Source organism: Chelonus insularis, unplaced genomic scaffold, assembly GCF_013357705.1.
Source record: "Chelonus insularis isolate UGA/USDA-ARS -01 unplaced genomic scaffold, ASM1335770v1 scaffold_277_pilon, whole genome shotgun sequence".
In the NCBI taxonomy this organism is placed as follows: domain Eukaryota; kingdom Metazoa; phylum Arthropoda; class Insecta; order Hymenoptera; family Braconidae; genus Chelonus; species Chelonus insularis.
In genome coordinates, this window is record NW_023276791.1 from 665,830 (window position 1) to 689,521 (window position 23,692).

A 23,692-nucleotide genomic window follows, 5' to 3' on the forward strand; every position below is an offset into this window, starting at 1 on the left:
GGGGACAATTTTTTTTTTGCTCATGGGCTGTTTTTTTTCTCTAGAGAAGTCTAATATTTGCATGAGGCGTTTTAGGAAGATCAAGAATCCGAAACGAATTAATGGGACGTTGTGTTAGACTTGTCTATTATAGTCAATAATTTTTATGATCTAGGGAAGTGCATTCGTTTTTTATAAGCCGTTGAACCCCTCGTGATAAGCTTGATAGCTGATGAAAAAAATTAAGTGAATGTCTGTTAGAAGTGGAGGAAATGATTTATTCAAATAGAAATATTGTATTTACAAATCAAACATTTCGTTTTGAATTTATTCTTTGATAAATCAATAAACAATGAATTAATTTTTTATTTTTATTCTAAAATTATTAGTTATCAAGAATTCAATGTAAATGTATTATTCATCATAATTATTGTGTTTCATATTTCATCAACAATTTTATTTAGATCCAAAGTAAGAATTTTTGGAGCAATATAACCCCCATAACCAGGTGCTCCTTTATAAAACAATCCAATTCCTCTGAGAGGAAATCCTGGATCTGTATAAACTGGCTGAGCATCTAAAAATGGCACCACTGTTTGTCCAGCATCTAAATTATCATCTGTTGGCTGGAACTTGACCCACTGAGATTTTTTAAAATCTGGAAGATTTAATGGTGAATTCAATGGATTGTCTACATCATCAAGGTCCAAGTTGTTCCTTAAAAAGAAATCTTAATATTTATCATCTCCAACTTTGATAATAAACATCTAGACATTGATCATAATTCTTACAATGGAGTTTGGTAGAAGATTAATCTATTGTATTGAGCACTGACAGCACCTGATATGAAATCAAACGTTGAGAAGTAGATTTGAATACCAATTGCTTTTTCATGAGCTCTTTCTTGTTGATTGTAACGGTAGTATCGATGGAATTTAACACCTACCAACATAATGAATTAAAATAGTACTTCATTGACTTAGCATGTCATGTTGAGTAAATTTACTTACCAATTATCAATGATGAATTTATGAATGACGGAATCTCGATGTCATTAAGGTTCACATAGTTGCTTTTAAGACCCATTTTTAGTAATGATCTAGAATTTTTAGATTTTTTAAGTGGAACCCATTTCTCACTGCCAGGTAGAATTTTACCTTTTGGCATTAGTTTTCCTTCTTTTATCTGTATATTGATTATGTTCTCATCATCTTTTACAAATTGAACTCCTATTACTACCCTAAATAAATATATTGATTTATATCAATCACAAAATAGACTTAAATTTACTAAAAATAAATCAAATGGATTGAAATACTCAACATATTATTTTTGTAATCAGAAAATTGTGCTTCAGAGTTAAATAATCGTATTGATGATGAATTGGAACCATCTTCCAGACAAGTACATAAACAGTGATTACACAAGTATTCATGTCCATTTGGATAAGTCTCTGATTTATCACTGAATGAACTCATAGTGTAGAAAGGTGTATCATCTAAAATTTTTCCAGGACAGTTATCAGTTTTTTTTCCATAAATATTATTTTCTGCATCTCTCAACCATTGATATCGTCTGCTTGAATTCGCAGGCTGTCAAAAATCACCATCACTTTTATTTTTATTTCTATCAACAAAATTAATTAGCTGATTGTAACCTAAATTACCATTTCACAGATTTCTATATTTTGAGACCAATAATTATAATGTGACCAAGTTCTGCATTTTATAAACTTTCCATGACAATTATTATCACTAAAATTAGCTTTATACCAAGCTGAAGTTAACAGATCACTAGTAGAACCTTTAACATTCTTGCAACTTCCACATTGTTCAAGAAGTGATGATTTTTTTAAATTGACTAGAAACCTTTGAGTGAGCTTTTCAAGTTCAATGTATGTTTCTCCTAGAATAAAATATATTTATTTACACTACTGAGTCTCTCTTATAATTAAAGTTTCTTTATAGATTATTATCCAAGATGCTCTGATTATTTATTTTCCATAAAATTATTCATCTAATTAGTGAACAACATTACACATTACCTTTCATTGGCAATTGAGCATCACATCGATAAACATCAGTTGGCTTTACTTTGGAAAGTATCATCTTTTCTAAGTTAAGATAATTGTTCATTCGTTGTGAGAATCGATTTTTCACGATATTTATATCAAAATGATGGTTCTCTGGAACAGAAAAAAATTATTAATGATATTATAATTAATCTTCATTCTGCATGCCTCAATTTTTTACCCTAAACTAAACATGGGGTAGATTACATTCCATCTATAATTAACAAATAAATTAAAAGAATATTTAATCAAAGATCAACACAAAATCACCCTAAATTAAATTCATTTCTCATCATATTCTTAATTTTCTGCTATTTATCAATTCTTATTTACCATTCATTAAAACTGAACGCATTTTATAGGCTGTAGTGACCATAACTAATGCTCGCGTTTCAACCCTCTGGATCAGCGAGAACAGTTCATATATCCATTGATGTGAAGCATGAAAATCATCACATTGTTTACCAACCTAATAAAACAGAATAGAGTCTTAAATAATAATTAATAAGATACAATCAGTACGTAATTAATCATAAATATACAGCAAACAATAAATTTAAAAAATCACACGTGAAACATAATACCTAAGAGAACATTATATAATTCAATTTAGATTTAATCACATTCGTTATGATATAGTTTATTGCATTAGATGTGCAAATGAATTAACTTACTTTTAGGATATCTATAAAAATGTTTAAACCGCCTTTTTTTATAACTCCTAATTCACCAGGAATGAATAGTGAATAAATATTTTCAACTTTACTCATCAAACTGCTATCACCAATACTTGTTGTTGTTGTGATAAAAGATTGCACAGTGTAATTAGAAATACTTTCATTTTTTAAATGCACAAAATACAGTTGATACATATTGTTTATATCTCTCATATTTTTCTCCATTTCCTTTATATCATTCTCCATTCGTATCATATTGTAAATTTTGTGTGGAATACTCAGGGAAAGGTCATCTAATCTTTGATTCAGATTTATTCCAATTGATTCAAGTTGATTTGATACTTTATTAATTGTATCCAATGTCTTCTGAGGAGTTTTGTCTTTTGGTCCTAGAAAACCAATCCAGAATATTGCACGTTCGATTGTAGAAATAATTCTGTCTGCTTTTGTAAGAATTTGTTTGATAGTTAGAGCAGACGCTGATGATACTTTATTATAGAAAATTAATGAGATTATGAAAATGACATACTTAATATTTATCTTCATTTTGTTGTAATATTAATTAACAGTCATCAATAAATATAGCACTTGAATAATTTTCATTAGGTTTTATGGAAGACTAACTTGAAATATTTTGTTAGAAATTATGTTTATCAATAATAGTTTTATCTTTTAGTTCATGATATTTTATTACCACTGTTGACGTAATTCTGATAAATATTTATTACATTATAATAAAATAGATATTTTACTGATGTCTAGTCATGTTTTAAAAACAAATCAGTAACTTAGTTGTTTTTAATTTTTATTTCTACAAGCTAAAAAAATTTTTTTTCATTAAAATATCCAAGTAATCATGGAAATTAATGGATTTTGAAGTTATTTTCAAATAGATTATGATAATTAAGAAGGATATTTCTGTCAAAGAGAATTTTTTTTATCCATCAAACAATTATCTAGACTAAAAGATGATGTAATGAATAGAGTATCTTATCATGATCTATTTGACCATAACATGAATGAATTACTTATCAGTCATTATCCGTTGAAATTTTTCTAAAACATATATTATAAAATTATGAAAATGAATCTCTTTTTTTTTTTAATACGTAACACATTTGAATAATTTATTTTAAATAATTTTCTTTTCAACCATGCATAATAACTGAATATTTTTTCTCTTCATAATGAATATCTTTATAAAATCTCCATCACTGCAAATCTCAAATTTTAAAGTGTTTTATTTCAATGCACTTGGTGAAGTCATGTTAAAACACTACGATTTGCAGTGATTGCACGTAATTATAATAATTTTAAAGTGTAAGGTTTAATAAAAATGTATATATCGATTTTGGGAAAGATTGAATGAGTTTGTTTCTCAAACGCAGGGTGAGAAGTATAAAAAAAATAGTTCTATCATTTCTTTGAAAATTGGAAGTGGTTAAAATTGTGGGTATATATACAAGTGCAATTTATTTTATATCTTCCTTCCAGTTTAACGCGTCTGCGTCACGCAAAGTTTAAGGGTCGAATAGCTATGCATTTTTTTTTTATTAAAAAGTCTTGCTCTTTTCCGATTCATGGAAATATTGAGGCTGTCAATACTTTCACAGAAATTTGTTTTATTCTCAAATCGCACTCGGGCAGAACATACTTTTGTTTTTTATTTTTAACTTTACCAGAGACCAATTGATCTGAGTAACCATAACAATCAGAAATAATTTTATGCTGCAGTTAGAGCATAACTGTATTCTTAGTATAAAGTCTCTTGATAATTTCTGAACCTTCTTGAGAAAGTTTCGTAGCCAATTCAAGCGTCACTAATTATTCTCAAACGTTACTTTGTATTTAACAGACACATAAAGTAACGAGGAAATCAATTGTTAAAATGAAATAAATTATTAAAATATTACTATGAGTTTTTTAATTACTCTAAATTGAGAGTAATAATGTTTTTTTATGTAATACAATGTTTTGTAATTATGATTTTATCATTAAAAATTATTTGCTAACGTTGCAAAATTAATTATAACTCGAAAAAATGTACTCTTCATCATTAGATATATTTTTGAAACAATTATTTTATTTTAAACCTCAACAATAACTGTTATTATTTATTTTATTATAAAAATAATAAAAAAAATTTATACATGAGACAATAAAATAATGTAAAGCTAGTAATAATAATTCTTAAAACGTTTGACGGAATAATCCTACTAGAGATGAAATTAGAGTAGAGGGAAACCTGACTTTTGCCTCGCAAATGTGAAAACACAAGATGTTAAGTGGTTCAACTAGACTGACGCTTTGAAGCGAGCCGCATTTAAAGCATACTTCACTGCAACAATTTGTGTATGTGAGCATGACTCGATGGATGGAGCTCTCATCAGTACTCAGATTGTATTGCACGATGCTTGAGTTGTGTGCGTAAATGCAGACTTGCATACTGCAGAATAGATACCGCGGTCGAGCGTCAAAGCCATTTACCATTTCTTCCACGAATGTACTTACCATGGTGAGCAAGAAAGCAAGCCATAACGTCGATTACGTCGACAACGCCCCGCTCATTTAATTGCCACGATAATGAGTGCGAAGTCGTTTTTTCTCGGCTTTTTATTATACGATTGTATAAACATTAACTATTCATGAAACTGATGAAAAAATTATTCTATTGATAAAAAATTACTGCCAATAGTTTGTTTTATGACAAATTGGAATTATTATGAGAACTTTAAAAAATTATCTAACAAGTTAGAATTATAAACAATCGATAATTACATTAATGAGAAAATTAAAAAACATTTTTTAAATATTATATTTTAAAATTAAATTAAACGAATTTTATTAATAATTTTTGAATATTCATTATTATTTTATTTATTTTGTTAGTAATTATGATTTTATTATATAATACATACATATGATATAACATGTTAATAATGATTAACAATTAAATAGAATCGAAGAAAGAAGGGAAAATTTTAAATATTCCATTAATTTTAATTTTTTACTAACAGTCTATTCATTTTAATTATAACTCATTAATCATTTTCGTAGTAATTAAATGCAAAAATATTCACTCGTTTCTCAGTAAAAGAAAAAAAAATTTTTTTTACTTAATTAAAATCAATGATATTGAAATATTTTGTTGATTTACATTCTCATAAAAAATATTAATTTATTCATGTTAATTAATTTATTCCAAAGCACAAACAATGTTCATAATAATGCGATAAAAGACTGAATGCAGAAAAGGGTAAAATGATTTCACAGCTGACGCCATTCGACCTTGAATACTTGAGGTTATCCTGATGGAAGCAACAAAATGACAAACATTCGTCACGCTCTGTATGGTTCACTCGTGCTCGCACGAGCGTACGTATTTTCGCACCCACGTAAAAAGGTTTTGCTTGATTCTCAGCTCAGAAACATGTATATTTCACTGTTTGACTCTTGTATAACTCACGCAATGTCGTCCTCGGGTAACCCCGAGTGTAATCAGTCAATTACCCTAATCTCGTGAATATTTTAATGAATAAAAGACATCCGCGAGTGAGCGAAATGCCGCTTCTTTAGAAAAAGGGCCAAGATTGTAATGATGGATTGCAGTGAATACGAATTGAGATCGCGGGTGGAACATTAATAGTGCAAATAAAGTGAACGAGGAAAACGGAGGAGGAGGAGGTCACGCTGAGTCGAGCTTGCGGAACATTATGCATGCGAGGAATGCGCCCTCTCATTATTTCATTCAACCATCTATTGCGCGTTTCAAATAAACTACAGTATAATTGTTCGCTATATTTTTTGTCAAGGTGAATTTGTCGATTATCTTGATAAATAGCGTGGCTAATTCGTTAAATGATTTCATTAAAATTTTTAAATTTATGTCAGAGAGAGGATTTAAATGTTTTATTTCCATCAACAAACATGCACATATATAATAAAAGAAAATACACAAAAAGTTATCAGAATAAAATTGAATCAACTTTTTTTTGCAAATCTTAGGCTGAAAATATTTTATATTTATTCTACTGAGATTCTTTAAAATATTTTTAATATAATGATGGAAGATTGATGTGAGAAAAAATTGTTAAATAATTGAATTAAAAAAAGAAGAAGATGAAGTAAGATTTTATTTGCTGCACTTCAACTACTCTTCATGATACAGAAGGAATGATAAGCTGGCTATCGATTGAAAAACTAGTTAGATTGGAAATAAGCATAATGATCTACTTCCCATTGATTTTCAATTTAAAAATTATTGCTTTGCTTTTTATTGGAATTTTTTTTTTTAACTTCACGATAATTTTTACATCAATCAATATTTTTATAGTTTTATAAATCCTTTCATTAAAATTTTTTTTAAAAACTTTTCTTAATATTTATTAGTATTCAATTATAATCACCTAATGGTGAAGAAAACTCAGCAGATTTTTTGAAATATTTTTAGACTTTTCTCAAGGATTATTTTGTAAGGGTTTTAGTCAACAACCCTATGATTTAACAACTACTCACCAATATAACATTTTTAAGTTATTCAAATGACTTTAAAATCCTACCAAACCTTCAAGTAACTTCTTGACCCGTATAAGACAGTAAAAAAAATACAAGTCACATTTTTATGGACTTCAAAAAGGTAACTTTTAAAGAAAAAAAAAATAAATCAATAAAAAATATCTATTTTTTTTAAATGTTTACTGTAATAATAATATTTTATTATTCATTTCGGAGCTTTGTAGAAGACAGCTGTATTTGTAAACACCATATCTATCATTATACTGATTTTTTATTACTTACCTGAAAAGCGTTACCTTAAAAAAGGAAACTGTAAATCATAAAACACCAAATAATAAAATGTAAAAAGTTGAAAAAGTGTTGTCATAACTAAAGGTAAAAATTATAGATACTTCTTTTAGATGTGGTCAATAGGGTCTTCTGCGTTGTTGAATATTGCAGTTAATTACGGTACCTTCAATACAACGCAAATCATAAATATATAGTAAAAAAGTCAGGTAACAACAGTTTAAAAGTAATAACAAACATTTCTTACTTATTCTTTGTATTCAAAAAAATTCAGTACTAAAAGTCAGAGAACAGTAACGAAAATTTTAACCCATATTCTGAAAGAACGAGGGTTTGCTAACGAAGAAATGCAGCTGTTTCTCAGAAATTGTCACCGAATGACAAAAGTCGTAAAAAAAATAAAGCAAGAATAAAATAAAAGAATTCCTCTTTTTTTCTTATATTATTCGCATACTTGAAGGGATGAAAACCTGCAATTTCGTGCATAATAGCACAATGTTCATTGGTACTTGAAGGAGAAAAAAAAAAATAATAAAGAAAAAAAAAATATTGCTGGTGAAAATCCCAACAGGAGGGAGATACGGTGCTTATTTCGTTGGATTTTTTTTTTTTTTATCAAACTATGCATACAAAGAGAATCAATATGAATCTCAAATATCACGAATTACTCCAAAAAATAAAAAATATTTGAAATCTTAGAATTGGCTTAACGGTACAATCTTGCTTTATGTTGGGTCCACTTAAGCATCATTTTTTTACTTTCGTTTTCACTCTCTTTTTCTTTCTCTTTTCCGTGATGTTAGAGCACACCATATAATGTTCTGCACTCTATTCTAGCATTGTGCAGTAAGGTCTTTGATGGACCAGAATAAAAGCAGAGAAAGCAAAAAAAAAAAAATTAGTCCCTTCTGCTTCACGGTACTTTTCCCAATGTAGGTCATCGTGAAAATATAATAATCATCCTAGTGAACCTGTCAAAAAAAAAAACGACGACGACGAAAAAATTATATACCTGTCATTTGAGTCAGCAGATTATCTAATAGATACCCCAACAGGTTGTATCAATTATCATAATCATAATATGTGTTTAGCTTACCCCCTTTAAACACTTGACTTTAGACTGTAAAAAAGGGTTGAACATCTCTCTCAACATGTGTATCCAGGGCGTTACGATGCAAATACCTGCGCCTTAATATGATGAATGAATAAAAAAGGGTGTAATGGTCGCGTGCATGAAGGGTTGAATTTTATTCAGATTAGAGACCCTCTCGTATTTTTTATTTGAATAGACCTCCAAGGTGTCTGTATAAAATCTCTCAGATTGCCAGGGACAAGTGCTTCATTCCCCTTTTTTTTGGGCCGGTAATCGAGTCAAGTTCCCTAGGGGTTGAATTAAAATTTCTCAAACATCCCAAAGCACCCGTGAATATTTGTCAAGTATTCCTAATGGTATTTAAATCATGTCTGGAGGTAAATAAAAATTTATTACATCTCTATTAAGCAGATAAAGGATGTTTTTTTTTTGTTGATGAAAAATCACGAATTGACGTGAACGAATCAAATAACGAGTGTGGATTATTCGCGCTTTCTTTTCGTGCAATTCAGCTCGTTGCAAAAGTAGTAGTGGGAGTGCGTCATTAAAATCAATACGCGTCCAGCTCTTGCTCTCATTTCAGTAGATTTTAGTATTGTATTTTCCATCTTTATCCATCGTGGACAGACGAGAGGGTGCTCTAGGCCCCTTGCTTAACAGTGTGGGAGTTGTGAATATGGTGGGGATGATGCTCGACAGAGGGATGAAAGTAGGGGAGAGTAGTGCGAAAAGGTGAAGGGAGCGTTGAGGAGGAAAAAGAGAAAAGCTTGGCTGAGGTACACGCAATATAAAATTGAGGGAGTAGGGATATGCGCGCAGTTTGTATGGCCAATAAGAAGCACTTTAAAAGGCTCTTTTCCTCCAAGAAACCGCGCATGTCGGATTCAAATCTCAACGTAGTGAAGAGTGAGGCAAAAGGAAGGTTGTTATGGAAATATGATAGTGCGATAAGTTGGGAGGGAGAGGAAATGGTAAGAGGAGATTCTCGCTAGGTCACTGAATGTAGGAGGGTGACTGGAATTCCATGCAACCAATAAGAGCTGCTTTAAAGTGCTTTTTTACCTAGTGCGCATGCCGGATTCAAATAATTCTCCAAAGGGTGGGTGAATATCAAGCTGAAGTATGGTAATATCTCAGATGGAAACACCTGCATAATATAATAACTATGGCGAATAACATTTTAAATGTTTTAAATTACATTTTGAGTGTTTTGACTTATTATAAGAGTTGGAGTATTAAATGGTATTTATTATTATAGAGAAGAACACAATAGGAGATAATATGTCTGCAGGTGTTTTGGAGAAATTTAGTCATTATTTTTAGAGTCAGGTGTACGCGAATAGGTTTTCAAGATTTTTGAAAAAGTTAACTCTATTGATTGTAGATAGTTGGTGTAGCAAGACTATTAGGATAATGATCAACAAAATCTCTCTATAGATAAGAGAGACTATACTGAATGAATAGGTGTTAGAAAAGATATATTTTCTAACTCTTACTTCCACCAAGACACAATCGAGATAACCCGCATGCTATCACGTCTTCTCTACGTGGTTGATCACATGGTATCACATCTTAGTGTTAGACATCCACGGTTGACACTGATGATGAATAGGTACTGATCTGCCTTAACATGTGTGAAAAAAACATCTGGGGGATTTTATACAAATAATATGACCCAATTTGATAAAAGCCTTGGAGCATTGTTCTTCATCATAACCAAGACGTCTTTTTCATCAGTGGATCGATGATATATGTACACCCCAGATGCTCCACCTACTCCAACGACTTTATAAGCTCCACCTGAAACCCTGCAATTAATGAGACAAGTTCCTGCTAAGTAACATTGGAGCGGGAGTGAGTCAGTAGCGATTGGTCGTGCTCATATCGCTGATATGCAAATGCTGTGAGACACTTGCTCCAACGTGGTCCAAGGTTTAAGCAGTGTCCACGAGGAAAAAAGACGCGCGCGACTCGCGAGTAAGAAGCGATAGCAATGGGTGGAGTCACAAGCGTCCGCGAATCACAGTCATTGGTCGTAATCTTCCCCACCGACGCATCTTGGAATCCCCACTGCTGTTATTCTGCCAGGGCTACCAGACGGACACGATCGTGTAGCTGTAGCACACCAGCGGGGACTACCTACTCTTGATTCTCTTTTTTTTATTCAACGGGCGACCTAACGACTCCCCCACTTCCAAGCGGCTGGACGCCCGACGAGCGTCCGTGTGCCGGCGGCAGCCTGGACCCTAGTGTAGCTGCACACATGCACGCGACAGCATCTATCCACTGCCGCTGCCGCTTCTTGCATTGCTTCTCGGGCTTGCTTCCTTCCGATTGTGATAATAACGGAGCGCCCGGAGGCTTTAGTGAGTGACTGCCACTACTTTTGGCCAGTTGCATCCACACCCTACTATTCTTCTAATCTTGTCGACTAGTTATATTATTGGACGATTCAATTACTCGGACTTGTATAGCAGTGGGATTTTGTGGAGAAACAATAGCGGGAGAGATTGAGAAAGGAAGTAGTGTGATTCGTGAAGTGCTACCGCGCGTGCGAGTAACATTTTATTGGTCGGTTGCCTAAGTATTGAACAGATTGATGATCGTACCAGCATGTCATTTTCGTAGTTACTTGATGAGTGAAATCGTGACAAGACGTTGACAGGATTGTCTGTATGACAGGTGTTAGTCACGCTATGGAAACCTGTCTCAACTACTGGAACGTTATCCCTTCATAACATTTGTGATATAGTGAATGATTTTTCAGAATTAGTGTTCATGTACAGAGTGACAATTTGATATTCAATTATTAGCTTGACATTGGATCTCACGTGGTGTTTGTGTTGGTTGACAATTAAGGATGTCAGTGCGTGATTGGTGTGAAGGATTTTAAGTGTTTCTGTATTATTGTACATCCTGAGGAGGATTTATTTAATAAACCAGAATATTTTATTCAATTAATAACAAATTAAGGGATTGATCAAGATTATTTATGCAAATTATTGATTTAATAACAATAAATAAATAGTTTTGGACCTGACAACAGTGTCTTCGAGAGACGTTTCAGTATCCAAGATCACGGTGGCGGGCACCGGGGTCCTCACTTTTTCGGGACTGATTGTTGAAAAAGGTTTATCACCAGGTGGACAGTCCAAGACAAAGTCCGCAGGGCTGGCGGGACTTGATAGTGAGACGGTGCGCCGGTGGGTCGCGGAGGCCACGCGAACCGTCCGCCAGATACCTCCGCCTGTTTTGGTACCATCTAGTTCTCAACATCAACTCTATCAACATCACCAACAAACCCAACAACATTCAACTCGACGTCAATCACTTGATACCAGTCCTTCATCTGTGGCTCCATCAATTGTTTTTCCCACGTCGATGACTCAAACATCCAGCATGCTGGACTTGTTGGAGAACAACTTGATAACTCAGCAACATCAAGTCCAACAGCAAGCAGCTATCCAACAGAAACAAAAACAAACAAGTAGTCCTACAAATAATAATACCATTGAAGCTTGGAGATCAATGCAAGGAAATCATCAGTGGTGGAGTCCAGCCAGTAGTGTTCATCAAGACCAAGAAATGTCTCCAATCCCTCAGGTTGGCCATGTTCAAAACATGATTACTGGCTCATTGAATCAAGTACAAAGGCTCCAACAAAGTCAACAGTCTGCTTCATCAGACATTGATCAACCCCTTGACTTCTCAGTTGGGTCTCAACAGCAGCAAAGGTTGCACTCACATGTCAGGACTATGCACGAAAGGTTGCAAAGCAGAATGCACGATAATAACAACGGAATTGAGAGTGGACAGAAGATAGTGCGAGGAAACAGTGGAAGAAGAAGTTATAGTCCCAGTGAGGCTAGCACCAGCGCCAGTGAAGATGAGGGAGTTTCTACGGGTGGCAGTCCCTCGGGTCCATTACGTGGAACAGAAAACGGTATGTTTTCTACATCTTGTAATAATAACATCTACATTATGACCAAAATTCCTTTCAATAGGTGTAAACATTACTTATAACTTTGATAATGCGACGGATTTAATGATCTTGAGCTTTAACGTCACTGATGACGTCCGAATTGAATTATCTTAACTTGGATTTGTTGGATTTTCGTAATTTAAGTAGTTATTGAGTATTAATAACTAGTGGGATGATTACAGAAAACTCATTAGAACGTATCATTAACAAACAAGTGTGTTATATCAGTTGATGGTAATAATGAGTTAAAAAGTCATTATATTCATTTTTTTTTGATATCAAAAAATTTCCAACTCATAGAATTATTGTTTGATAATAATCATTGACGCACTTTGTGTTGTCAAGTTGAGTCATATTTGATAATGTACTAAAAGATTCTAATTTATCCTTTGACTTATATAAATAAGTTGAATTATCTTCTCTCTTTCATACCAAGGTATAGAAGTACTAAAGCATTTTGCGTAAATTAGATAGTGTGTGCAAGGTGTCATTACAATGTTACAGTAGAACTCAAAGTATATTACCTAGTTGCCACTTAAAACATTATTAATTACGTGTGAATATAGCTTCAAAGTATTATTAATCATGATATCAATCATTTCTGTTACTAATACGTTGATAATTTTTCACGCTTCATGTGAGACACGCGTTCCTATCGTTCATATATCTAGTCAACTAAGAAAAAATCCTTCGTGAAAGCAAATATAATTGAACAAATAGTTAACTACTGATAGTCATTGATAAATAAATATATAAATATAATAATATACATGTTGGCAGAAATTACTGTCTATTCAGGGAATTTCATTTGTTTTCGTAAAATACTTTGATGATTTAATTCTTAAAAGTTCTCATTAGCTGAGGTAATACTTGATATACTTTTATAGTATTCATATAATTATGAGTAAGAAATATGAAAAACTTTAAAAAAACATACTGATATGATATCTATTCGTTGAAACAACTATAAAGAATCATCATTTAGATAATAATAAGTTTAGAGGACATTCGATCACATCGTAATAATTATTGAATACCAGTCTAATTTTATTTAAGTATCACTTGTATGTCTTCTTTTTATTCAAAGTTTGTGACGATTTTTGACGTTCAGTCAACGAAACACCTCAACAACGTCCGGTTATTGTTTCATGCTGTCCTGCAAAATCGTGGTGAGAATGTCAATTTACTTGAGGTACAACTTTTCACTCCAAACTTCGGCAATTAAATTTTTTTATTACCGCAAATTTGTCTTCATGTATCCTTATGTTCATGACAATGTTGTAACGTGATATGATACCTCTCGTTTGTCAGTAAAGTTACTTCTCGTATCGTTCTATCACGTCATTAAATCTGTTGTAACTAGGGATCAGTTTCGACGAGTTTATTTTTGTGTGAAAAATAAAGAGATACGGTAATTTTCTTGTATTTACTTTTCTATTGCATAAATTATATCTTGTCCTAAGAAGAAGTATGAGAAGTTATAAAATATTACGACACGTAGATGATTCTTATGCATACAATCAAGTATTTAAATTGTTGTGGTTACATTATCTTAATAGCATTGAATACCATAGTAAAGATAATAAACGTAATTATTGATGTCTGTCTATCTATCTACCTTTATATATATATATATATATATAACCAGGTAATAATTATTTTTTTATAATTCGTCATTTCTATGCTACGTCATCCAATTTTTACATTTTTAATAGTTTCGATTGTAAGCATCGACTCCAATGAGATTGCAATTGTATTAAGTGATTTTTTTTTATTTAAAAAATTCAAAAGTTTGAATCGCATTTAAAACAAAACCATCAAGACAACTGGGTTATATGTTTTAATGCTTAGTCATCTTGGCTCTTAATTTCACAGCTTTCGGTATACCTTTACAGTTTGTTTGATCTCTACAAGACACTATTGACCTGCGGCTTGATGCTTTACGTCTACGTCACTCGAAAAACCAAGGCTTGGCTCGTTGTTGCGTTGTACGAAGATAACGTACACGCGCTTATAAGATCCGGCCGGAAGTGTCGAACCGTATGGGGGAAGCCCAGGATTCGTGCTACGACTTGATGAATAATCTTTCTTATTTGGTTATTCTCAGATAGGACCGACGGTCGGTGGAGAGAATTAAGAGTCCAAGTCTTTATAAGAAAAAAGGAATGAAACAAGAGAATATAAGAATGACGTGGTGAATATTTGAGAATAACTTTGGATATTAGAGCTATATATGAGTTCTTGGACCCTAGATCATAGATCATCCCACATCGTACCAGGTAATTAAGCCAACCTGTAATCAGACTGCGCCGACCTACTTACATATTCTTCTTGGAGCTACATCATCACTGGTCACTTTTTCGATTCCGGAAGCTCCTGGCTACATCTTTGGATCATTGGCGAATGAGTTCAAGGCTAGTTCCGGGAATTGACCACTTTCAATTCCATCACGACATCATCTGAATGGTCATCGATACCAAACTCCTCAGGCATTTTCCTAAAATTTTGCTCTCAATTCTTCATCCATTTTAGTACCCTCATTTCATCAATTCTGGGTGGTGATAAAAAAATTTTAGCCAATGGGGAAGTTGATGTTTTATGTGAAAATATTGAATGCCTATTTAATTGTTTCTATGAAAGAATTTCCAGACATCAATCATAGGATATTAAATTATTAATTTTAAAAAAAAGAAAATAAAATTTTGTGTACGAAAATTACCTTAATTGTTTTAATTTAAAAAACAAGATTTAATCAGATACGTTAAATTTTTAATGAAAATGATGATTATATAATTCTCCAAAAAATGTTCTTAATTATCCCATCACATTAATTTCCTCATTCATACCATTTATCAACACTTCATAAATATTCAGTTGGTGAACAAAGACCTCTTCAAATAATTTTCTTTTCCATCTTCATATTTGAACACATGTCATTCACTGAATATATCAACAAATCCATCTATTAACTCACATAAAACCTTTCCTTAAGTACAAATTTTCAAAAGCAAACACCAGAAATATGTTATCAACACTTCCACCTGTAATGCATTGTTAACACAATTATATAATCATCCCAAATAATTCTAAGAATCTTTAAACATAAATATTCAACTTGAAATGTAAATTTTCAAAATATCCTTCAGTTTATCTCCAACCCAAGAGATGTGTGAGTATATCAAGAGCTCCAAACGTGTGTGTTAGGTGCAGGTAAGCTGGTGGATAAATCTCACCTTGGATAGGTCAGGTTGGGTAAGGATTCCAATAAGGAACACAGGCTTGATTGTGGAGGGGTCACGTAGCGACCTTTTATCTCACTCTTTCAGCAATCCTCGTCTGTTTCATTTAGTCGTCTATTTGGCGGCAGAAGTTCCAGGTAGAAGCTAAAACCCTTCTCGTCCCTGTTTATATGTACCAACAACCTTCTGTCCTCATGTGGGCCACACAAAGCCAACAAATCACCGCGACACGCGACCGACTTTCCTCTATTTCTTTAAACATTCAGGATCAAGGGTTGCGCCAGATTGCCACGCGCCGACCTTCACTTTTGTCTTCTTAAAACACATTTATCTCTTGAATATCTCAAGATTTTGTCCTCTTGCCAAGACTATTCTCATCGTCATCGTGAGAAAATATTTCCAACGTTGTAAACAACTGGCCATGGACACCAGCAAAAAAGGAAATGAACTTGTAAAAAAATAATAATTGATTATTATACCAATAGGCTGATTCTAAATTATCAAGTGCATAGTTAGAAAGCTGTATGATGGCCAATCTGTACTAAGGTGAATCTCATCCCAAGGACCTCAAAGAAAACGTGAGCATGAACCGGATAAATGATAGGAATTACCATATTCATTGCATTGTTAGCTCTTTCGCAGGTGAGACGATACACCGTATTTGGTTATCGCATGCTAATCCTCAACAACCATGAGACTAAGAAAGACAGAAGTTGATGGTGATTATACGTGTTTATATACATATAAATAACGTAAAGACTTGTTTAGTCTTTTCCCATTTAGTCGACAGGTGCTGGGAAATTGTATGAGTTTTATTGTCTTAAGAAAATGATGTAGAATCCATCAAGACTCCTATGTCTTTCCTAGGTTTATCAATATTCTTTTGCATATTGGACGTCTAACGAGACATGATGAAATACAAAAAATATATGTGAGAATAATTCAAAGATATTCGAAGAAATGGAAAAACAAATTTTCCCTAGGTTACATTGCTCGTTAAATGTGAATTTCAATGAATTCCCACTATAGTAAATACTTATCTAGTCATTTTTCCAAGCTATATACCATTTATATATAATTGTTGATTCATTTATAAGCCTGTTATACATGTGAAAAATGCGTGTTATTGCGCGCCAAATCCCAACATAGTGCACGGATACTCGTGTCAGATCTAAATCTCTTGAGTATTGATGTACGGACACGTCAGTATATTTTAGCATTAAATGAAACAATATTAAATAGTCGGGTCATCGATAAAGAATGTAAGGACATGTATCTTGCGTTGGAAAGACATAAGATTCCAAATGTATTGCGAAAAAGTTAAGTTATTGCTAATCTTTACGGATATATTATACTTATTCAACTTTATATATCCCTTTTGATACTTCTCATTGCCACTCGCATTCCGGTAAATAGTCAGTTGAGAGGTGCCTAATGAGGCTTGAGAACAAAAGCCTCGAGGCCAAGAGTCACGGCAACACCTCGGAGCATGATTTGGCAATCACATATATACTGTTACGCGTTCGCACTTTTATTATTAAGAACGTCATTTTCGTTGAAATGATTTTACTTGGATATCGATAGGCTAAATGTGAGTCATCAGTGCTCTACAATTGCCAGATAACAAGTGGAAGTGAGAGTTCCAATTACATTTTTACTTTACATAATTTTGATAGATTACATTTAAACAAGTCTAATAACATTTAGAAAGTTGGAGCACACAATGCGATTGTATAATTATTATTTCGCAATGTATATTAAAATAACGTATATTTAAAACTTAATTGGTTTGGTGTTGTATGAGTGTCGAATGTTAAATTACTTCAATGCTACGATTTTGTTTTATTTATGGTTTTAAGATTCATTCACTTGATAACAAATATTTACACTACGTTTGTTATCAGATCGAAGGAATCGTTGATGAATTTTTTAATTAAAAGTTTCATTGACTAAATTGTAATTTTGAGTAAATTATTTCTTTTTAGAGAGTCGAGTATTTTTTTGGAATATATATTTTTATTTTATTAAACACTAAAATTGTTAAGAGAAATAATTTTTTATTTTTATAACAGCTAAAATGAATTATATAAACCTTAATTTATTTTATTTGAAACAAAAATGAATTATTACAATTAAATTACAAATAAAATGTATAAATAATAAATTTTTTTATTCAATTTCCTAATAACTCTATCATCATATCGGTTTATTTAATAATATACTCGGTAAAATTTTTATTGAAAAAGGTTGAAATAATAGTGAGCTTGTTAAAGAGCTATTACACTTTCGAAGTAGCGGTTATTTTGGCGGAATGGATGGTGTTATAACAAAGAATAACTGGGCCTATTTTTTCTTTGACAGCGGTTTGGAGATCAATTTTAGTTCAAATGTAGAACGAATAAGTGTACTTTTTCGAATGATTACTACGAATTAAAGAGAAGAAAAGAAAATAAATTTAGCGTGACAGTGAGGAAGCGTTCGCTTGTAAGCTGACTCTGTTGTATGACCGATCATTTCTCGCTGGTCATTGTGGTTTTACCCTAGCGCGCATCCTGCGTGAATTTCCTTTCTTGTGTCACGACATACCTTCTATTTCATCGCACGCCACATGGTTGATATGCAAATTTCACGCGACCGCGATGTAACTTTTGCGGTGAAAATTATGTTTTCTTTTTTGCTCGATACTCTCGCTCTTTTTTCCACATAATAATCATTACAACGGTTACGTGCAGACGGATGTGACTTATTACGTTGTAGGAAGAGGGACATGCATGGATAGGATAATATTCCAATTGAGGTAAATGGGCAAGAATTCAATAGTAAAATCTACTTGGATTAATTAACAACAGTTAACACTTTTTATAAGTTATATAATTAGATACACGACATCTTTAGCTACGAATAATATTCTATTTACTTTATTAAACTATCAAATACACCGCATGTTATCTGAAGTTTTTCGTGATTGTGCTTTAATTGAAGGAAGCTTTAGATGAAGACAAAGATTGTAATTGAAGTTTGTTAGAATAAATATTAAATTCACACGTATAACTTCAGGGAATTTATTTCACACTTTATGTGTTGATAATAAAAAGAGTAATACTACGTTACTACACATTATGTTTGATCAGTGTGATAATAAATTCACAAAATATCTAAAAGAAAAAGAATCACAAGCTTGTGATTGAAAACAAAGTTATTTCACATATCGCCAAGATACCAAAATAATTTTCTTCATAGATTGAATATATGCTAAAACATAGTTTTAAATCTTTTGTAAATATACAATAAACTAGATCTTTTACTTAAAGCAACATGTGAGAATTAATCGAGTAGTGTAAAACAACGTCCATACACAACATTAGCTAGTTAATGAGATGATTCTCTTATAGAGTTGATAAATTGATTATGTAGATGATGATTCTAAAATGTATCTCACATGAATAATGACGATAGAGTGATGAATACCAAAAAAATTAAACTTCTTTAAGATATACAAAACTCATTTTAGTTTCCGCATGAATTCCCAATTAATTTCTCATTTTGATTGTCTCGTTCCACCGACGCATTTATCGTTAGTTTTCATCAGTAACACTGGGCCCTGTCTCGAATTATAAAGAAGAAACGTAATACAGTCGTCTGAAAACGAGTGAATGGGACACATCTATCACTTAAATAGCTCACACACCTTCCTATCCATTTTATAAATTCCGTCATCACCAATCTTCCTAGCATTACTTTTACTCTGAACGTCGTTTCCATAGACAGGTTTAGATCTTGAGACACACAAGGGATTTATATTCTTCTGTGGGGCTTCATATGCGTGTTCCACATCCTCGCATAATTAAGGTCGAGCCTTAATGTAGTTTTAATAACTGGATAAATAAACATAAGCGCAAGCACGGAGCGTAATTTGAATCCGGATACGGCTCGATGAGTAGTTTTGATAAAGCACAGTGTAATGCCTCCTTAAACAGAGACTTGCACGTTTTATTTCCATCCATCTTCTTCGTTGTCTCGTTATTTTTCCATCTTTTACTCTTTACATTTCCTTTATTACTTCTTTATTCTTATACTTTGTATCCTATAACGTACATTTATTTATTGTTAATATATTAAAATCCATATTTAATTGTTTAATTATCTTATAGATATTATTCTATTTTATCCTTTGCATGACTCAACTCACTAAATATTATTTTTTTCTTTGCAATAAATGTTGGATAATTGAATATTAATTATGAATAATAATTTTATTTAATACATTAATTTCATTATCTTGTATATTTTTATTTATTTTTGCAATTATTTTAATCAATTATAACCAAGTGTAACATCTTTTATGGCATTATTTTTTTTATTTTTATTACAATAAATAACGGATGAAACTGGAAATTAATATTTTATAAAATATATTATTGGGAGGGTGAATAAAATTAAAAATTTTCATAATTAATTTATTATATAATAATTCATGTCTCTTGTTTTATTTAAATTATTTCATTTCTGTTAGTGATGATATCCTTTAGTGAAGGGTATAATTATTGAGTGATATTTGATTGCAAATAATTATTGAGTAATAATTGAATTATGATTGGAGAATAAAATGATGAGCAGTGGATCAAAAATGAATGAGTAGAATTTCCAGAAAATTACAGTTAACAAAGTAATTGTAATTGTGAAGTAAAATAAATAAAGTTCAGGGACAAAATAACATCTTTGATTATTACAAGGCGTGGCAAAATTCATTTCCAGAAGGATTAATTGGCTTTCACGAACGTGATTCGTCTATATCCATCGATCAAAGTCTAAGCGCATTGTTTCTTCATTCCGGTTTACTGCGGCGATCTTCACAGGAATTTTTTGAGTGGGAAATAAGAGTGAGAAAGTTATTGTCGTAGTCGTTGCGTCATGTATAACTCCAAAAATTTGAGTTGAAGCAGTTAAAATGTAATATCGTGTTACAATATATAACTGACAGATGGTAGTTTATGATAATTATTTATCTTTTAGAAATATAAATTCACTACTAGAAAATAAGTACACTGCTATACAAGTATAAATAAAGACTGTCAATGTTTCATATTTCAAATCACGTCTTGGAGTTGTCTGTTTTTGAATGAAACTTATTGTTACTTATATATACATATATATAACTCTTTATAATTCACACTCGAATTTTTTTTTCGCTTCCGAAACGTCCAGTGTCATTATAAAAAAGTGAGTGTCGGTATTGTTAACGCGCCGTCGACTCGACTAATTTGCTCACCACTTATCACGCGATATAAACATTTTTTAATTTTATATCTCGAGTAACAAAAATATGTAGCAATTTTAAATGAAATTATAATCACTAGGAATTATCTCGGCTGATGTGATTTTATGGATTGAAAACACATGCGGTGTTTATATATAATAATAATATTGTTATTAAGTAATAAATAAACATCTATACAATGTTGTGTTATCTGATTCATTTCCGAAGAATCACAAGAGTTATTTCCACGCATGCAAATATCTTTCATATCGAATTATGCTTCCGCTTGAGATCCGGGAAGCGATAGTAAGTCGTACGCGTGACTAACACAAGCTATAAATATATACATATAAAGTATACTGCTAATTTTTCGCATATTCTCATAGGTAATCTCCATGCAGCTGAGACTCAAGGGTGCACTCTTGAGATTAATCACATTGTTCACTATGCAAGCATGCAGTTCACTCAACCGTAATAAATTTTATGAATAATATTCATCACGTAAATGACGTCGAAAATGACATTGCGGGTGCGAGTTTTATGCAGCAGACAATGTGGGAATGTCGAGAGATAGATGGATATTGTTGATGGGAGCTGAAACCTAGGGAAACTGTGTATATATGTATACAAGAATATACAAGAATTATTGTGTTGGACAGTATTCACACTGTGTTGTGTCCGATGGGATGTTTCCCGTGGATCAACGGCCCTAAAGGGGTTTCTCTTATATTTGTCGTCGTGGAAATGAGTAAAGGGTGGAAAATATCCTGACACCACAATCGATATCTCTTTGTTATCCTGGATTTTGTGATATTTGGGAAATTCGGGTGGTAGAGAAAATTGGGAATAGAGTAATATTTTTTGAAATGGAATTCATGCGTTTGTAGCAAAAATAAAATAGTAAAAGAAGATTATTATAATACCGTTTATTATTTTATTAATTAGATTTCTTCTCAATGAAAAAGAAAAAAAGATGAATGAACATTCATTGAGTTTTCTAAAAGATTTTTTTTCTATTCAGTTTTTTATTTATGTATCTTTTTTTTCTAATAATAAATGGAAAATTTTCATGAATCATTTTATTAACAATCTTTTTTTGTTTCAATGAGATTATTATTGTAAAAATATTATCAATGGTTAGTATATTCTAAAATTATTGAAGATAAGCAAATAAATGAATAAAAAGAATAAATCCATGAAGAGAAAATAATTGTGAATTTTTTTCTAATACATTGTAATCTGTCGTTTCGAGTCAAAAAATGATAACAAAATTGACATTGGTGTGGTTATCTTCAATAATTATAAAAATAGAATAAAAAAAAATCCGCTGGAAAACTCGATAAATATTCATTTATCTTTTTTTCTTTTTTATTGAGAAAAAATCTAATAGATAAAATAATAAACTGTATCCTAGTTATTTTTTTTGTACTATTTTATCCTTTATTCATTCCAACGATAAGCTACAATATATATTAGAGTAAAATTTACAAATCTTATTTTCTCGGTGTGATAGAAAAAAAATTACACATATAAATTCATGTGTATTAAATATTCTTTCAGTAAATCAGATTTTACTTAAAATAATTGAAAATATTTTTATTAATATTTTTTATAACTTAAATTCTGACTTGATTTTCTGAGTAGTGCATCAAGAGACATGTCTTGATTAAGTCATCATGAGAGATGTATTCTATTTATCAAAAATTGTTTAATAATTTTTATATTTATCCTAGAATGTTATAAAATATTATTCTGAGCCCATGAATCTGATACAAAAAATAATCCAAATATTTTTCATCCCATGATATATAACTTCTAAGTTACAAGATTTAAAATTGAATAAATTATTCTAATCGAATTTTAATTCGCTTAATCGAAGAATCAAGTCAATTATTTTCAAATCAAAATAATTTTATTTTTAAATCCAACAGTAACAGATCATAAAGGTGTTTTGAAAATTAATGATAGAACAATTTTTTATGTGAATATTTAAATGAGAGTGTCTAAAAAAAGATAGTTTTCTAGTGAATAGAAAGACAATAAGAGAGACCGTTGCTCTCATAAAGCTATAATTTATTCGACTCGTCGGTCTAGCACTATGGTGTGTCGCAATAGATGTTAACACTCTCACATGGCGTTTACTCACAATAATCTTTCGCTTTCTGCGAGAGAGCCTGATGCGTAACTTGGCTTAATAGGCCACTTTGATTCGTTGGTATTCTAATATCTGTGGACGTTGTTTCAGCGATTTTTATGAATCACATTGATATAAAGAAACACAGTCATTTATACAATGTGGCAATTTTACATTTTTTCATTCATTAAAATGCAATATGATTATTTTCTCTCGACAATAACTGTCATTATAGACATAATCATGTAATATTATTTTTTCTTTTCAATCTGATTATTCATAATAGTCCTTATATTTATAATAAAAATTTATGCCTCTGAATAATACAAAAATAATCACGCAATTAAATCCTTTATTTTTAAATCTTGGCTTAATATTTATGGTATTTATTATGTAAAAATTCACTTGAATAATGACAGTAAAATCGTTCTGAGTTTAAATCCATCATTGCATCTAA

General features: G+C 31.5%; 2 protein-coding genes across 3 annotated transcripts in view; one reads left to right on the forward strand and one right to left on the reverse strand.

Annotated features, from left to right (window-relative positions):
- Positions 1-378: 378 nt before the first annotated feature.
- Positions 379-3,322, reverse strand: LOC118073253 (uncharacterized). Its single transcript, XM_035093644.1, has 8 exons — positions 2,725-3,322; positions 2,384-2,519; positions 2,024-2,164; positions 1,646-1,884; positions 1,303-1,571; positions 990-1,219; positions 771-921; positions 379-696 (listed from the first exon to the last, which is right to left on the reverse strand). Exons 1-8 carry the CDS (start codon positions 3,271-3,273, stop codon positions 417-419), a joined length of 1,995 nt encoding a protein of 664 aa, XP_034949535.1. The 5' UTR covers positions 3,274-3,322; the 3' UTR covers positions 379-416.
- Positions 3,323-10,852: 7,530 nt separating this feature from the next.
- LOC118073252 (POU domain protein 2-like) overlaps positions 10,853-23,692 on the forward strand; it is a 95,896-nt gene continuing 83,056 nt past the window's right edge. Inside the window, exon 1 of one of the 2 annotated variants that reach the window (XM_035093642.1) lies at positions 10,853-12,566. In XM_035093642.1, coding sequence (XP_034949533.1) covers positions 12,005-12,566 — 562 coding nt within the window. In that variant the 5' untranslated portion in view covers positions 10,853-12,004. The remainder of the gene's footprint in view (positions 12,567-23,692) is intronic. The other variant, XM_035093643.1, reaches the window with a different exon arrangement.